The following is a 15,895-nucleotide window of genomic DNA, read 5'->3' as shown; positions in this document are numbered from 1 at the left end:
CCCATTTTCTAGTAGTGGTGGGGTGGGCTGGGCTTGACTTTTTGACTACTGCCCAACCAGATTGGCACTTCTTTTTGCTGACCAGTCAGCAGTAAACTCCTCTTGCCTTATGTATTAAAATATCGATATCCTATAAAATTGATGCATAGTATGTAAAATATTGTATACAAAAGCATAGAGCTGGGTAGTGCCAAAGTAAATTATCTCCTCTCATTCAGCAGCCCCTGAGGACAGCATCGTCAAAGACTACTGACAATCATGACATTCGGTCAAACAAGGGGCCACGTTATGTCCCATAGCCTCTTTTCTGAAAAAAAAAAGGGGGGTATTTTAAAATGTGTTCTAAGATATTGAATAAATTTAAAAATGGAAAGATTTTATGTTTAAAGCAATAGAGTTTACAATAGCTAGAAAACTCCTCCCAACTTTTTTTTTTTTTTAATTGAGCACTATATGCCTGTCATGCCTGAGGCTGCTGAAGGGCACAAGACAGTCTTTCCCCTAAGGGAGCTAATAGTCTGATTAACAAGCACAGACAATGAGGGGAAGCAGAGGGTTGTAAGAGAGCTCAGAGGAGGAGATGCTGTACTTATTTTACTGGCTTCTGGACAGTGAAGACTTTTCTGCAAAGATGCTGCTTTAAAAAGAGTGGGTACACGGCTGGGTGTGGTGGCTCACATCTGTAATCCCAGCACTTTGGGAGGCTGAGATGGGCAGATCACGAGGTCAGAAGATAGAGACCATTCTGGCTAACATGGTGAAACCCCATCTCTACTAAAAATACAAAAAATTAGCCGGGCATGGTGATGGGCGCCTGTAGTCCCAGCCACTTGGGAGGCTGAGGTAGGAGAATGGCGTGAACCCGGGAGGTGGAGCTTGCAGAGAGCTGAGATTGTGCCACTGCACTCCAGCCTGGGCAATAGAGTGAGACTCCGTCTCAAAAAAAAAAAAAAAAAAAAAAAAGAGTGGGTGCACTTTACCGTATTCTACATTTCACTAAGAAAGGGTTCCTAGTGATGCACATAGAAACTTAATGACCAGGCTGTGGACAACTGACCCCATCAGGCCCCCCTTGCACTGCCCATCCCTAAACATGACACTCTAGGCCAACCCGATGGCCTCAGGACAGGAAGATCAAGTCAGGCAGAAGGCTAGCAGAGGAGTCATTGAGAATATGTAGATTCTGGATTAAGCTTGCTGGGGTCTGAAGCTCCATTCTACAATTGTATGACCTGGAGTCTTATTTTTTTCATCTGTTCATCTGTACCGTGGAAATGATATAGCACCATTTCATAGGACTGTTACAAGGATTCAATGAGAAAATTAAGTACAAAGTGCTTAGAGGCATGCTTTCTATATAGCAACAGACATTCACTTTTATCATTGGTATTCCAGAAAAATACAACTAGCCCTAGAAATCCAGTTTGTGGAATAACCTGATATTGCATGGCACCTTTGATTCTGAAAAACGATGAGTTTTAAATCTGGGGCATGTCTACAGTAGACTCAATATCCCGAGTATTGAGCTAAGTGTTATTATTTTAGTGCATACACTTTCCATTGTGGAAACAAATAATTCTTTAAGAAAACAACTTCTTCTCCCCCAGGGAAATAAGAAAGAAATTATTGTCTGAGTTGATTTGGATTCCATCTCATGGATCTCCTTAGGGGATTGCAGAAGAGAAGAGTGGGGAACAGAGGCAGGCACCTGGCTTGTTTTGCCATTAATGTTCAGACTGCTTGGATTGAAAGGGCCTCTGGGATGCAATCGGTGCTTCTGGATTATGCTATATTGTTTCATTTCACTGCTATCCTTTTAAAAATATTTTATTTTGGTTTTCCAATATTTTTTGAAATATAAAAGCATAGTTTTTGGTACCACAAGCTATACCTCTCACTCACCATGTTTCTATTATTTCTTTCAGGCATACCCCATTTTAAGCAAATGAAAACACAGATTTATGTCACAGACACGTTAATGTTGGGGATTTTTTCCCCTTTAGAACATATTTTCCTCAAATGATGACTTTTAAACCATTTCACTTAAAAACAACACAAGAAAACACAAAATATTCTAGAGAACCACTAACTCTGTATGTGGGGAGGGAAACAGCCTCAGGAGGGGAGTCGGGTGGGCCTTGGCATCTTCTTGGGGCAGGAAGCTGGGGAGTGAGCAGGGAGGGAAGCACCAGGTTTGGTGGCAGCTGAGATGTGCCTTTTGCTTGGCAGGGTTTGACACTAGCATCCTGCCCATCTGCAAGGACTCCCTGGGCTGGATGTTCAACAAGTTGGACATGAACTATGACCTCCTGCTTGACCATTCGGAGATCAATGCCATCTACCTGGATAAGTACGAGCCCTGTATCAAGCCTCTTTTCAACTCTTGTGACTCCTTCAAGGATGGCAAGCTGTCTAACAATGAGTGGTGCTACTGCTTCCAGAAGCCTGGAGGTAAGGTGGGATGGAGGGGTGGGGTCCCTAGCCCAGGGCAGCCTTGCTGGAGCAGAGGAGGACTGCATATGTCTATGAAGTGGGCAGAGAGCCACAGCCAGAGAATAAATAATTCATTCCATTTAATGCCAGGCCCAAAGTCTCATTTCTTCCAGTTTATTTCTGCTTTTAATGTGGTATATGAGAAAACCCAAGAGTATTAATCAAGGAGTCAGTTACTTCTGTCTGTTCCTTCCTTTGGGGAAGTCTCTCAACTGTCTGTTTTTTTCCTCTATAAAATGGGTATGGAAACCTTCACTACACAATCCTCTCAATGTAGAACATACCTTACAAACGTAAGAGACAATGAATATCATTCTCATTGAGAAAGTCACTTGTCAGTTTCTCTAGGATAAGTTCAGATTTATACTAAGTGTCCTAGACAAGGATATTTTGGTTATAAATAAACTCCAGCTAATGAAAAAAAGAGACAAGATTTGGAAAATAGAAGAAAAGATACTGGGATATTTCATATAACCCAAAGTCAGACAGGTCGGCCTGCTGGGGGATTCAGAGGAGGGACAGGTAGCCAGTGGCAGATGCTCTGACTTTACCTCCCTCTGCCTGGGGGGTGCACCTGAGTATGGCAGTCACAGTTAATGGGACCAGCAGAGACTGGCCCACATCGGGAGAACATACAACTACAGGCATAGCTGGCACATCTCACTGCCAGGAAAGGAGGATGGCTGCTAATATGAAAATATTTAAGTTACGGATGCATAGACAATACACACACAACAAAAACGTGAGCATTCAGTGAAAGGTAAGTACGTGTGCATGAGATTTCAAGATATGTTCTTAAAATTACTAGTCAAAAGGCATGTGCCTTTTAAAATTTGAGCAATATTTCCCATTTGACCTCACCTCCAAAGAGGTTGTAACAATTTTTACTTTCACCAAAAACATATGAGAATACCTATTCTCTATGGCATTACCAAGCTTCTTGATTTATGAGTTAGGTTGAACATCTGTACATACGAAACATTCTTGAAATGTCTATATGTTCTTTGTATATTGTTTCCATCAGGTTCTTGTGTGTTTGTTTTTTAAGGAAATTGGAAATTTTCTGGTCATAGGTATTGTAGATATTTTTTCCCAAATTACAGTTCATGCATTTTTGTTAGGGAGAAATTTTAAGATAGCCAAGCTTCTCTATATTTTATGGCTTCTAAGAAGCCATAAATCTTAGAAAGATATTTCTCACTTTATCTCTTATGTTTCCTTCATAAGAGGAAAACTTTTGTTGTTCACTTAAATTCTGTATTACACAGTCAAGTAGGCTCCCAGCCTCCCTGGAGATGGTCATCCAGTTGCTATACATATTTAATATATATATTTAATTATATATAATATGTAAATATATTTTATATATTTAATATATAGCTATACTATATATTTATATATTTATATAATATAGCTATATTAAATATATAGCTATATATAATATATATTTAGATCTATTGATCTATATTTAGATCTCTATTATGATCTGTATTTAGATCTATAGATCTATTGCTGAATACTCTGTTCTTACTGTTAATCAGTTTTAGACTTTTAAATCACAGTTGTTTTATAATATGTTTTAGAATCATCCTTTGCTGCCATTAATGTTTTTCTAGAATTTTCCTGGATATTAGTATGTTTCTTTCCCTCTGTGAACTTTAGCATTAGTTTATCCAATTAAAAACAATTCCTATTGGTAATTTTTAAGTATCAGGCAAAATTAGATTGATCAAATAAAAATCAATAGCAGTATAATATGAAATCATTTTGTTTTAGAACAAGATCTATCAACCAGTGGTGTTACATTTTTAAATTTTGTTCTAACAGTTATACTTCCCTTGTATTTTTTGTTGTTACCATTGTAAATGAAACAGGGTTTATTTTTGCATTATATTCCCTCCCTGGTGGTTGTTTCAACATTAATTTTGTTCCCAACCACCTTACTAAAATCTCGTTTTGTTTATAAGTTATTCTGGTCAGTTTGCTTAGATTTTTCAGGTGTGCAATCATACTATCTGCAAATAATTTTTCTCTTCATTTTCAATTTTTATACCTCATTTCTCTTTTCTAATTACATTTGTTAGTACCTAAAATCAATGTTAAAATAATGACCATTTAAAAATTTTAGTCGTGTAAATACTTGTAGTGATTCTCAGCATTAGGCCTAGTGATAGTTTTGGGTTTAAGTTCATATTGTAACATGTGATTTTTAGCCTGGTTTCCTTACAACACAGAGCCTGTGTGTTAATGCTTTTCCTGGAGGTAACAGTGCCAGAGCTGGCCACATGGGACGTCTCAGGATAGACTGCCCTTACTCTTGCAGTTGCTAAAAGCCAGAACCCCTACCTGTGGCACAGCATCCAGGAAATGCTACCTTTTATAATCCAGATGAAATTTGCTTCTCCTTTCCTTTGATGTTTTCAGTTGATATATTTCTCCTTTACTCTGAAAGCATCTTAAAACAAGAAGTCAACAAAATGTATTTTACAAGCAGTTTCTCTCATGGAACAAGCAGCAAGACCAGGTAGCACTGTGCAGTCTACAGGGTAAGAGTTGTAAATAGTTGCTTAGACACTTTATATGCAAGTGTGGGGCCTGCAGAAAGAGGCAGTCTCAGCCAAAGATAAGAGCTCAGAGAACCAGAACTCCTCTGCCAAGGACAGGAGAACCGTGAACAAATAGCAGAACTCCCAGAGCCACAAGGTCTGCAAAGGCAAATTATGGTAAAACTCTGAAGAATTTTTGCTTGGAATGAAACTAACTTCTTTTCTATGACATGTATTTTGTTGCTGAGGACCCAGAGGCTGGGACAGGTGAAGAGACTTGCTCAAAGTATTCAGCTAGGAGGTAGCAGAGCCTAAAGTCTCATCACTGCCTCGCCAGATCTCTTCTGTGTCTTCATATTGTCCTTCAAAGCATATGTTTTACTTTCCTGGGGGTAGTGAGCCATGAGGTCTGAAGTAACCATTCCTATCCATCCTTTTCTACAGCAAAACCTAGGCTATATAAGTATTTGTCACCTTTGGTTGGTTCATCTGTGGATTCAGAACACTTCCCCACTAATAAGCCTTGGCTGATTACTTGCTTCCTGATAGAAAGGAAAAAGTCTATTATACCACCTATTAGATACTTGGTATTTGCTTGAGTTGGTGCTAGAAAGAAAAATTTCTATACAATGTAAGTAGCCCCCAAATACTATTTTAAGTGCATTGTGGTATGAGGTTTGTTTTTTAATTAGTAACACTAATGGCCCAAATTTGTTTTGTTGCATAGTAACAGCATATGGAACAATTCCACTCCCAGGTGTGTCATTGTCTACATTTCACATCAAGAGTGAAGTCAATCATTAGCGATTATACTCCATACCATCTGGAAGCTGACTTTCAGAAATTATTTTTTAGGTCTCCCTTGCCAGAATGAAATGAACAGAATTCAGAAGCTGAGCAAGGGGAAAAGCCTGTTGGGTAAGTACAATTTCTTGCCACTCATTTAAACAACTAATTAAACCAGCCATGTCCCTTGTAATAATCAGCATGGCAATGGTTATTCAATTAGGGCTAGTGTTTCATGAAAGAAATGCCTTGTTTTACCCCAGGCAGCTGGACATAAACAGAGGACTGCCTGGTTGAGAACTGCTATGTGTTCTTTCGGCAGGAAGAGTGGTTGGCCAGGGCTGGAGTCTAGCACCTTCTCCACTGCTAACTCCTCCCTGATCTTAGGCTAAAACAAATCTTGGCTTTTTCTTTCTAAGTAAGATCATTGAATGGTGCTCTCAAGTGCTCTTTCCAGTGCTAAAACTATCAAGTCTAAAAATTACAGCATTTCCTCTATTCCCCAGATAGGGTTGTCTGTTGAAGGAGGCAGATGAGCTGTACTCTCTTCAGAATTTATCAGACAGGGTTGAATGACATGCATGTGCTTAAACCTATTTCTACCTTCACCTAATCCCTCCAGGAAAGTGTGCAGGCTCTTTGGACACTACGGAAGCAAGTGGGTTGAGTGAATATGTGTTCCCCTAACATGCACATCTTGCAGGCCTCTCAAAGTGTCCCTGTTAGCTCCAAGCCTGCCTTCTCCAGCACGTGGAGGAAGTCCTGGCATTTGTCATAGAAACATTGGCCATTCTCATTGGTTTTCTGAAGAAAGGAAGAGCCTGCTTTGCTTTCCTTGCTTTTAAAAAAAGAAGTGTCAGCTGAAACACAGTAATACAGAATTATTCCTGTGAAGCATTCAGAGGCAGGTGCATTCCCCAAGCAGCCTGCCATTTCAGAAGTTTCTCTATTCATTTGAAGGAAATGAATAGAGAAGGAAATGGGCAAGTTTTCTTGCAGATTGTCAAATGTAGGCAGTCTATGAATTCCGGTGATTTCTTCTCAGGATTTTTTGAGCGATTTCAAAATGCATGTAGACTTCCCCAAAGTTGTCATGATTTTGAACTCTTTGGGCCTACATTCTTCTGCTGAGTAAAAGGACGTAAAGATATATTTCTGGTCTGAAGGCAAAGTGTCTGGATCCCTCCTCCATAGGTTTTTCCAGTGCTAGGACTTGTGTTTATGGATCTCATTTCTCCATGTGGATATTATTTTGAGTGACGTACCTATGATCCACAGGTAGTTGAAGAATTAGTACATTGCTGTTTATTAAAACATTCTTTTCATGCAGTATAGATATCTTATACATTGCCTCATTGGTAAGGGTCACCTGTGATAAGAAGTCTCATTTACCCCAGTGCACATGAATGAAATGCCTACCTTTCTCTTAAACCCCATTTTGTTTTAAAGCTTGCTTTATCAATTTCCTACTTACGGAGATTACTCCAGCTGACTCAGAAAAAATGTCATTTGCTTACAAATTCTTTATTTATTCAGGGGTATACGGAGTCAAATAAATAAAACAAATTATTATCAGCTATAATTATCACATTGTAGATTTAGAGCAGCACCTACTTCTTAACAACCCAGGAGCTCAGCCCATTTTTTCTTTTTTTTTTTGGTCCAAAGAGGAGCCAGCTCTCTACATGTTCTCTTTCTTTGCAGTCCTTGATTATCTGTTCACAAATCTCTTTTTGGGCTACTGACAGCATCTACATTTTCTTTTTTATCTACTGCTCTTTGAAAACTAGGGATAACATGCAATGGCATACACTCCTTAATGAGAGGGTGGGCACCACTAAGCCTCTAACTGTGGCATCAGCAGCCTTTCCTAAGTGATAGATATGGTGTTTCATGGTCTCATTTAATGTCTGAGAATATGGTCATCTTGGTATAGCCTGGTGAGTAGCATGTTCTAGACTAGACCCTAGAGTCAGCTGGGTCTGGGTTTAAGTCTTGATTCAATAAGTCTTGATTCAAAATAGGAGCAATCTGTCCCTCCCATGCCACGCTTTTATTCTGGGATTGTTCCACTAAATAAAAGGCAAATTTGAAAATGTGAGCAAGCTCACAAAAATCAGAAAATTAGGGCATAGAAAGATACAGTGGTAGGCAGGAACCTCTGTTTTCAGGAGGCTGATGTAGATGGTGTTACCACCCAGATTATCTTCCATAGAAGATGCACACTCTTATGAAACACACACACCCTGTAAGGAAAACCAAAACTAAAAACTGTTATAAATAAAGATTACCCACAGTACGATGAGAATCAGGTTGACATCAGACTTACTGTTGGCAACACTGACTTAAGAGAAAATACTGTCTTCAAAGTGCCGAGAGGAAATAACTGTGAACCTACAATTTTAAATTTATCCCAATGATCATTCAAGTGTGATGCCAGAGATACTCTGAAACCATCTAAGATTCAGTCAGCTTACTAGCCACAGACTCACTTAAATATCACTAAAGGGTTTATTCTACCAAACAACAAATGATCCCAGAAAGAATTATTCAGATGCAATAATGAAAAAGAAATGACATGCTGCTAACTGTAAATAAAGAAGACCAATAAAATAGTTTTATAGCAACCTAGAATTAAAATTCCAGACAATTGGGGGAAGTGAGAAAAAGGTAGTAAGAATGTGTTAAGCTTCTAGTTTGTTCATGGAAAAAATATATATATATAGACTAAATGTAGATTTCTTGATTTCCATAGAAGGCAGGAAAAATGGTAAGTAGGAAACAGATATGGTGGCAGAAATTCTGTAATCACAATAAATGTGAACAGGCCAAAAATATTATTATTGATTAGTATTTTAAAGGAGAGTTATAACAAAAATAATTCCACAGAAAGTTGAAATTAAATGAGGGTAAATACTCTTTTTTAAACAACATTAATATCTGACAAAGCAAATCTGTTTTTTACAATGCAATCATCTTGCTGAAATATCTCTTTTACTGTATTTTGCCACCAGTTGCTGTATAGACATGCCTTGCTTAGTGACAGGGACAGGTCCTCAGAAATGTGTCATTAGGTGACTTTATCATTGTGTAAACATCATAGAGTGTACTCACACAAACCTAGATGGTGTAGCCTATTGCTCCTAGGTACAAACCTGTACATTATTTTATTGTACTGAATACTACAGGCAATTATAACACCATGGGAATCATTTTTATATCTGAACACAGAAAAAGATTAGTAAAAATATGGTGTTGTAATGTTATGGAACCACTGTCACATACACAGTCTATTGACTAAAACATCACTATGTGGCACTTGACGATACTCATAACTTAAAATGGAATAGAGCTGTAAGGGAGAATTATATCCACAGTGGTCTTCAGAAACTTTGACATTTTCTTCTTGAAACTTACAGTTCAAGTAGACAAAGACTTGTTAGCATTCACACTTACATATGTATTCCTGAATCTAGGCATTGAATGTAGTCTTTCAAACATCTGCCACAGACCATACCACAAAAGCAAATTCAACAAATTTCAAATAAATGATCACAGATCAAACTTACTGGCCACGACACAATAACAATAGAAGTAAAATATGAGATTACTAAACCCCCATACATTTGGTTTCGTGAATACATATTGATCAAATATGAAGTAAAGTAAAATATACAAAATATCTAGAAATGAATGAAAATGAAAGCATGGTATACAAAATACATGGGAAGCAACTGAAGTGAAACTTCATAGCTTCAAATGCATTTATAAAAGAAGATCAAAATGAAATTTACTAGATTTAACTTAAACTATAGGAACAACACAATTTTCTGAACAAACTAATGAAATAGACAAACATTTGACAATATGAAGAAGTGAAAAGGCTCAAATAGTGTCATGAATTCAAAAGTGGGATTTAAGCTCATAGAAGAATACTGTAAACTTGTGGTTCTCAAACTTTAGTGTGTACCAGAATTAGCTGGAGGATTAAATAAAGGAACAGATTGCTGAGCCCCACTCTCTAAACCTCAGGTGGGGCCCAAGAACTTGCATTTCTAAGAGGTTTCCAGGTGGTGCCACTGCTGCTTGTCCTGGAACCTCACTTTGAGAACCACTGCTATAAGTCTATAACAATTATGAAAACCTAGTTGAAATGGATACTATCGGTTACCAAATTTTGGTAATAGAAGACCCAAGTAAGTCAAAACCAGGAAATTAATCAAAATGCTACTTTCATCCCTCAAAATGGGCACCAGGCTCAAGATATTTTTATGGGCAAATTCTTCAAAAGAGAGATTCTCATAAAAAAAAATCTAGAGCTTACCTGAATCATTTTATGAATTAGGAACTTCAATAGAAACAATGCAGAAAACACCAAAACAAAATTATATGCCTCAATCACTGTGTTAGTCCATTTTCACACTGCTATGAAGACATACCCGAGACTGGGGTAATTTATAAAGAAAAAGAGGCTTAATGGACTCACAGTTCCACATGGCTGGGGAGGCCTCACAATCATGGCAGAAGGAAAGAGAGCGTGTACAGGGGAACTGCCCTTTACAAAACCATCAGATCTTGTGAGACTTACTGACTATCATTAGAACAGCATGGGAAAAACCCACCCCCATGATTCAATTACCTCCCACAGGGTCCCTCACACAACACGAGGGGATTATGAGAGCTACAATTCAACATGAGACTTGGGTGGGGACACACAGTCAAACCATATCAATCACTTAGTAACATACTTGTAAATTTATGCCACTAGCAATCCATCTTGTTAAAAGTATATAAAGCATAAAAAACATGATTTTCTCATGTTAAAAATATAATTAATAAGAGTAGTACCCATTCAAGGTTTAAAGGGAAAAATTAGAACTAATCAAAGAAGGAATTTTGCTTAACCTTGGGCAAATTGTTTAACTCCAGTTTATCACATTTTTTTTTTTTTTTGCCTGTAAACAGCGAGATAGTAATAGCAACACCTTATGGTGATATTGGCATGGCTTGATGAAATAATGCAAGTAAAGCACTTAGCTATTATTACCTCTTTCTTAGAGGCTAGAAGACAGTGACAAGGAATAGCTTGGAACTGTGTGATCCACAGACTGGCGTTATTCATGGAACATTTGTTACTAGTCAGCACCAAGTGCAGTAGTTAATGCATATAAAAAGTTTTGTAACAATTTCACAGTCACTTTATGTGGTTGGGCAAAGTATTGGTAATGCTGGACTTGACAGTTACTAGTGGATGCCTTGGGAAGATTAATTTTCCTAGACATCAGTTTCATATTAAAAAGTAATGATGGTACGTATCTCTTAGAGTTGTGGGAATAAGAGATTCTGCAAACATATGTATATATACACATACATATGTAAGCATGGTTCAGGTCAGTGCCCAGAATAGAAGTGTTCAATACATGAGAGCTATTATCGTTCCCATTTAAACACTGACATCCTTAGAGCTCATTGCATTTGGGCCTCTAAAGGTTAAGGGCCCTGTAATTTGACTAATAGCCAACCATCCCCATCCTCTGCTGCTGGCCCTGCAGCAGATATTCTGACATGTGAGCCCTCTTCCCTGTGTTGAGGGGCATTAACCCCGAGTATCTCTGCATGTCTCTGATTAAAGTTGCACCTTTTGTTCCCCCAGGGGCCTTCATACCTCGGTGTAACGAGGAGGGCTATTACAAAGCCACACAGTGCCACAGCAGCACGGGGCAATGCTGGTGTGTGGACAAATATGGGAATGAGTTGGCTGGCTCCAGGAAACAGGGTGCTGTGAGCTGTGGTGAGTAAGGCTTCCTGCATCAGCCCCACAACGACCTGGGTGGCCTCTGGGTCCTCACTGTGTAAGGATCTCTGCAGAAGAATGTCGAGAGGTAACTCCAGTCTACATTAAGTTTATAATAGAGGCATAGTAACCCTGAAATCACATGAGCTCACATGTAGCTAGCTTGGCAAGTGACAGGAACTCACTATGAACAGAGAAGAGAGTTAGACAGAACTGCTGTAGGCAAAGAGCAACTTAGGCTGCCTTCACTTCTCATTTAGGGTTGTAAACATCCTGGGAAGGTAGGAGCATCTCAAGAATTCTAGGGCTTTTATGAGAACACAGTTTGTAATCTGTGCCCTGAAGACTCACCTCAGTGGGGCAGGGATGTTCCTGTTTTCAGAAAGTAAACTGCTTGGTTTTACCCTACAATTAAGTTACATGCAAAGGAACCCCTGACGTGGGTCATGAGGTATAAGTGGAAACTAACCTCAACTCTTTTTTTCAATCTTTCAGAAGAGGAGCAGGAAACCTCAGGGGATTTTGGCAGTGGTGGCTCCGTGGTCCTGCTGGATGACCTAGAGGATGAACGGGAGCTGGGACCAAAGGACAAAGAGGGGAAGCTGAGGGTGCACACCCGAGCCGTGACAGAGGATGATGAGGACGAGGACGACGACAAAGAGGATGAGGTCGGGTACATATGGTAGTGCCCACAAGAAAGAGGACACAAGTTTTGCACAAAATTGCAAGTCACTTCCTATTCCTGCATTTGTATCTAAGACTCCAAGGCACCAAGGTCTCTTCTCCATTGTTGCTCTCTATACCCGACCTAAGGTTTGGAAGACAACTGCTTGTTCCCAGAGGATTCTGATTTTGCATATGTTTGTATGGGAGAAAGGGTGTTGTGTTTTGTTGTTGTTTATTTTTTGGATAGGGAAATGGCTGACTTAATTAGAGCCTCCTTCCTTCCTGTGAGATTTTTCCAACAAGCATGTGATTTATGTGGAATTCTGACAGTGCAGGGAGCCCCCACCCTCTTAAACGTCAAAGTCCCTTTTTGATTACCCACACTGGTGGTTATTACAGCATGGTTCCCAGCCTTACAGTGTCTAAGTGCTTTTCTTGTGTCCTGTAGATGTCGTGAAAAACAAAAAACACACCACACTGTACCTTTTCCCCCTGCCCCCATTACTCCCAGTGTTTATTATTAAAAATTAGTTTTTTTCACATCATTATATCTGGCTTCCTATAAACAACAGCCTTAATTCAGTCAAGACTCCCTTTGGGGAATTCATTTTATTAAAAATTGGTGTCTGGATACTTCTCTGTACATGCATAAAGGCTGTGTGTGTGCCCTGCACACATACCTCTCAGAAAAAGTGTTTGGGTATCTTAAAAACTCACTTGAAAAACAATGATAAATTTGTCAGCTTATCCAGACCTGGAACAAAATTTCTAGAATAAGAAATTTGTATCAAAGTCCTTTTTTGCACTAACAGTTGGCTCTTGTAGCCTGCAGGCTGAGGAGGTCTCTTCTCTGTGCATCAGCAGAGTTACTGAAAGCCTCTGATTGAGCAAAAACCTCCGTTTGCCTAAATCACTTTTCTCGCAGAAGCCATGCGACTCCCACACGACACGGGCAGCTTCACAAGCCATCTCTTTCATTTCTGCTTGAAGCCCCCTTGGCTGCAGCAATCCTGTATGCCATAGGTTCCTTCCTTCCTTACCTACTCAAGGGCTTTTTCTAAGGCGTGCACACATATCCCCTGTTCTCTGAGAAGAGAGTACTATGGTGTTCCTTAAGAGAAGAACATTTCTAATTCTGAACTCAATGTTTTGCTTTTACTCCCTTTCTACTGACAAATCATGATAAGGACACAAAAGCTGTACAAATTTTTTTTTTAACCACTCAATCCCAAATGGAGGCCTACAAAGAACGTCATAATAGCACATGGAAGCAAACCCTGGGTTTTTAAGAGCAAATTCTGTCCCCCTCTCACTCCCCACAAATGACAAGATACTAATGAAGAAAGTTCTTCACCATACTGTTTGTTTTAACTAAACTCACTCCTCCAAATTTGGTAGGGTCATCATCCCTACATTCCTTAGGATTTCTCTCCCTATCAAGCTGGCCCAGATACCAGTACCAAACAGTAGTCTCTGAAGTTCCCCCTTTTCCTTCAGTACCAGTCTGTAAGCTCCTGCCCCATCTGGTTTTCATCTACCAGGATGCCCTCATCAGAATCAGCCATGCAAGCAAGCCTTTCTGGCCCACATGTCTATCTCTTGCCTTCCCCATCAACTTCAGCCTGTCCACACAAAAGCCACATAAACTCAAGCAGAAATATGTTCAACCAAACCATGATCACAGTGGCAGCTGACCAATTCGCCATCCCAGATTGACCATTTGGATGTACCAACTCACCTTAAATTAGTATGTTCCAATCCTTGCATTGGCTGAATAAAGTGGCATCATACCTACAGTTGGTCTTAGATAGGAAATGAACTACTTGATATAGCAAAGTCTGTTGGCTTTGTAAATAACCCTGAGGTTTTGTACTTACTTTCCCCATAGGAAGACAGACCATAGGCAAACTCTGTATTGGGATCTCAACTCCATCACCTTTGTTTCAATATTCTTTTCTCTTTTGAACAAAACTGAGATAATTTAGAAAACAGGTGCTTAATTGTAACAACATTACTATAAAGTATATTAAAAATCAAGACATTATAAAATCTCAGTTTAGATCACCAAAGAAAATCATTGTTACTATCTGCTTTGAGCTTAGGAAAATGTACAAGAGAACAGATTAAAATTGAAAAATTGATTTCACTTAGAAAAACTTCTAGGAACAGGGTGAACCACTGATTTTAATTTAGTGCCTAATTATCTTATGACAAGTATCAAATTAAGATGACACTTAAAGATCCTTAGCATTAACTTAATGATGGAGAAGAGTGCTCAATAGACAATTCCCGGTAAGGCAATGAGATGCCATTTTCAGAGACATTCTAAGAAGATAATTTGATTTATCAAAATATTAAATAAAAAGCCCTCATCAGACTGGAACCCCCAAATCGATGGAGCCACATTAGTAATACTTTTCATGCCTCACTTTGACATGACAGCATGAGATTTTTAAAAGATCTTTAATATTTTCCATGAGTACTAAAGATTATGAGTTACCTTATGCTTAGAAGTAGAATGTTTGCTTTCTTCGTTTTGGAGATAGTCCTCCGAAAAGTCCACTTGTACCAGTGACAAGGAGTCACTTGTACAGTGACCAAGTACACATAAAATACTGATTATAAAAATAATATGGTGATAAACTAGTCCCTTGTTTGATACAGGTATTAAGCTGAATCCTCACGAATTCACTTTTGAAAAGTTCTTAATGAACAGTTTTATTCTTACTCCATAAACAACTCTTTTAATACAATTTCCTTGGTATCCAACTTAAATCCCAGAATTTTGTTCCACCCTGCTTAGTTGTTTGCTTATGAAGGTATTCTTGTTTCTACCAATATTCTAGGCATGAGAATACCTTATTACTGAGTTGGAGGTTTTGTATCTCTTTCTCCTCCTTTATGCCCATTTTCTTACCCACAGTGGCAAATGACAATGTGTCTGTTCAGGTCTGCCCCCACCACTCATCCCAGGATGCCACTCGCATTTTTTTCTTGTTACTTGACCACGCTGTACAGTAACATCCAAGAGCCCGTTCTACAGTGGGTGGTTTTGGTCTTTTTATAACTTTTTTCTCAAAGTCACTGATGTTTGTCCCTGTTAAATGTATAGCATTGTAATGAGAGCCCATCAAATCCTGAGTGTCAGTTTGTTGTCCCTATTGTAGATGAAATAGTGACGTAGCAAAAACCTAGTAAATTCTGAATGCTTTTCCACGTAGACTTATCTGGAATGTGAACACAACTCTTTGGTTAATAATAAATGCTTAACTGTAGTCCTGAGTAGGTGCATTTCTGTCTGTCTCAATAAATTTTACTTTGTCTGCAACATCTGAGTGTTTGTATTTCATTGGGTGGAATGTACATTTAGCAGGTCATGCCCCACACGCAATCACTACAGTATAGTATGAACAGACACAGGGGATAGCTAATAAGGCTCTGTCGGGACTTCTGATTGTGGTGGGGAGGTCTGCCTGCCGGTGGTCTAGCCTGGCGCCTGCAGCACCTCTGGCACATACATGCCCTGTGCTACTCAGTCTAGACCATGGGTCCCCAAAACCTGGGTCACAGACCAATACCAGTCCGTGGCGTTTTAGAAACCTGGTTGCAT

The 15,895-nt window shown here is 39.1% G+C and overlaps 1 protein-coding gene across 1 annotated transcript in view; it reads left to right on the top strand.

The window, feature by feature from the left end:
* The window catches only part of SPOCK1 (sparc/osteonectin, cwcv and kazal-like domains proteoglycan (testican) 1), a gene marked incomplete at its 5' end in the record, with an annotated part of 536,813 nt that extends 521,200 nt beyond the window's left edge, over positions 1 to 15,613 (top strand). Inside the window, 4 exons of the mRNA XM_011969295.1 lie at positions 2,230 to 2,451; positions 5,895 to 5,957; positions 11,479 to 11,616; positions 12,115 to 15,613. Of these exons, the coding sequence (XP_011824685.1) occupies positions 2,230 to 2,451; positions 5,895 to 5,957; positions 11,479 to 11,616; positions 12,115 to 12,305 (614 nt within the window). The remainder of the gene's footprint in view (positions 1 to 2,229; positions 2,452 to 5,894; positions 5,958 to 11,478; positions 11,617 to 12,114) is intronic.
* Positions 15,614 to 15,895: the final 282 nt, after the last annotated feature.

This window comes from Mandrillus leucophaeus, unplaced genomic scaffold (assembly GCF_000951045.1).
Source record: "Mandrillus leucophaeus isolate KB7577 unplaced genomic scaffold, Mleu.le_1.0 Scaffold88, whole genome shotgun sequence".
NCBI lineage: Eukaryota > Metazoa > Chordata > Mammalia > Primates > Cercopithecidae > Mandrillus > Mandrillus leucophaeus.
Note: the sequence above shows the minus strand (reverse complement) of the source record. Positions and strands in the feature narration are given on the sequence as shown.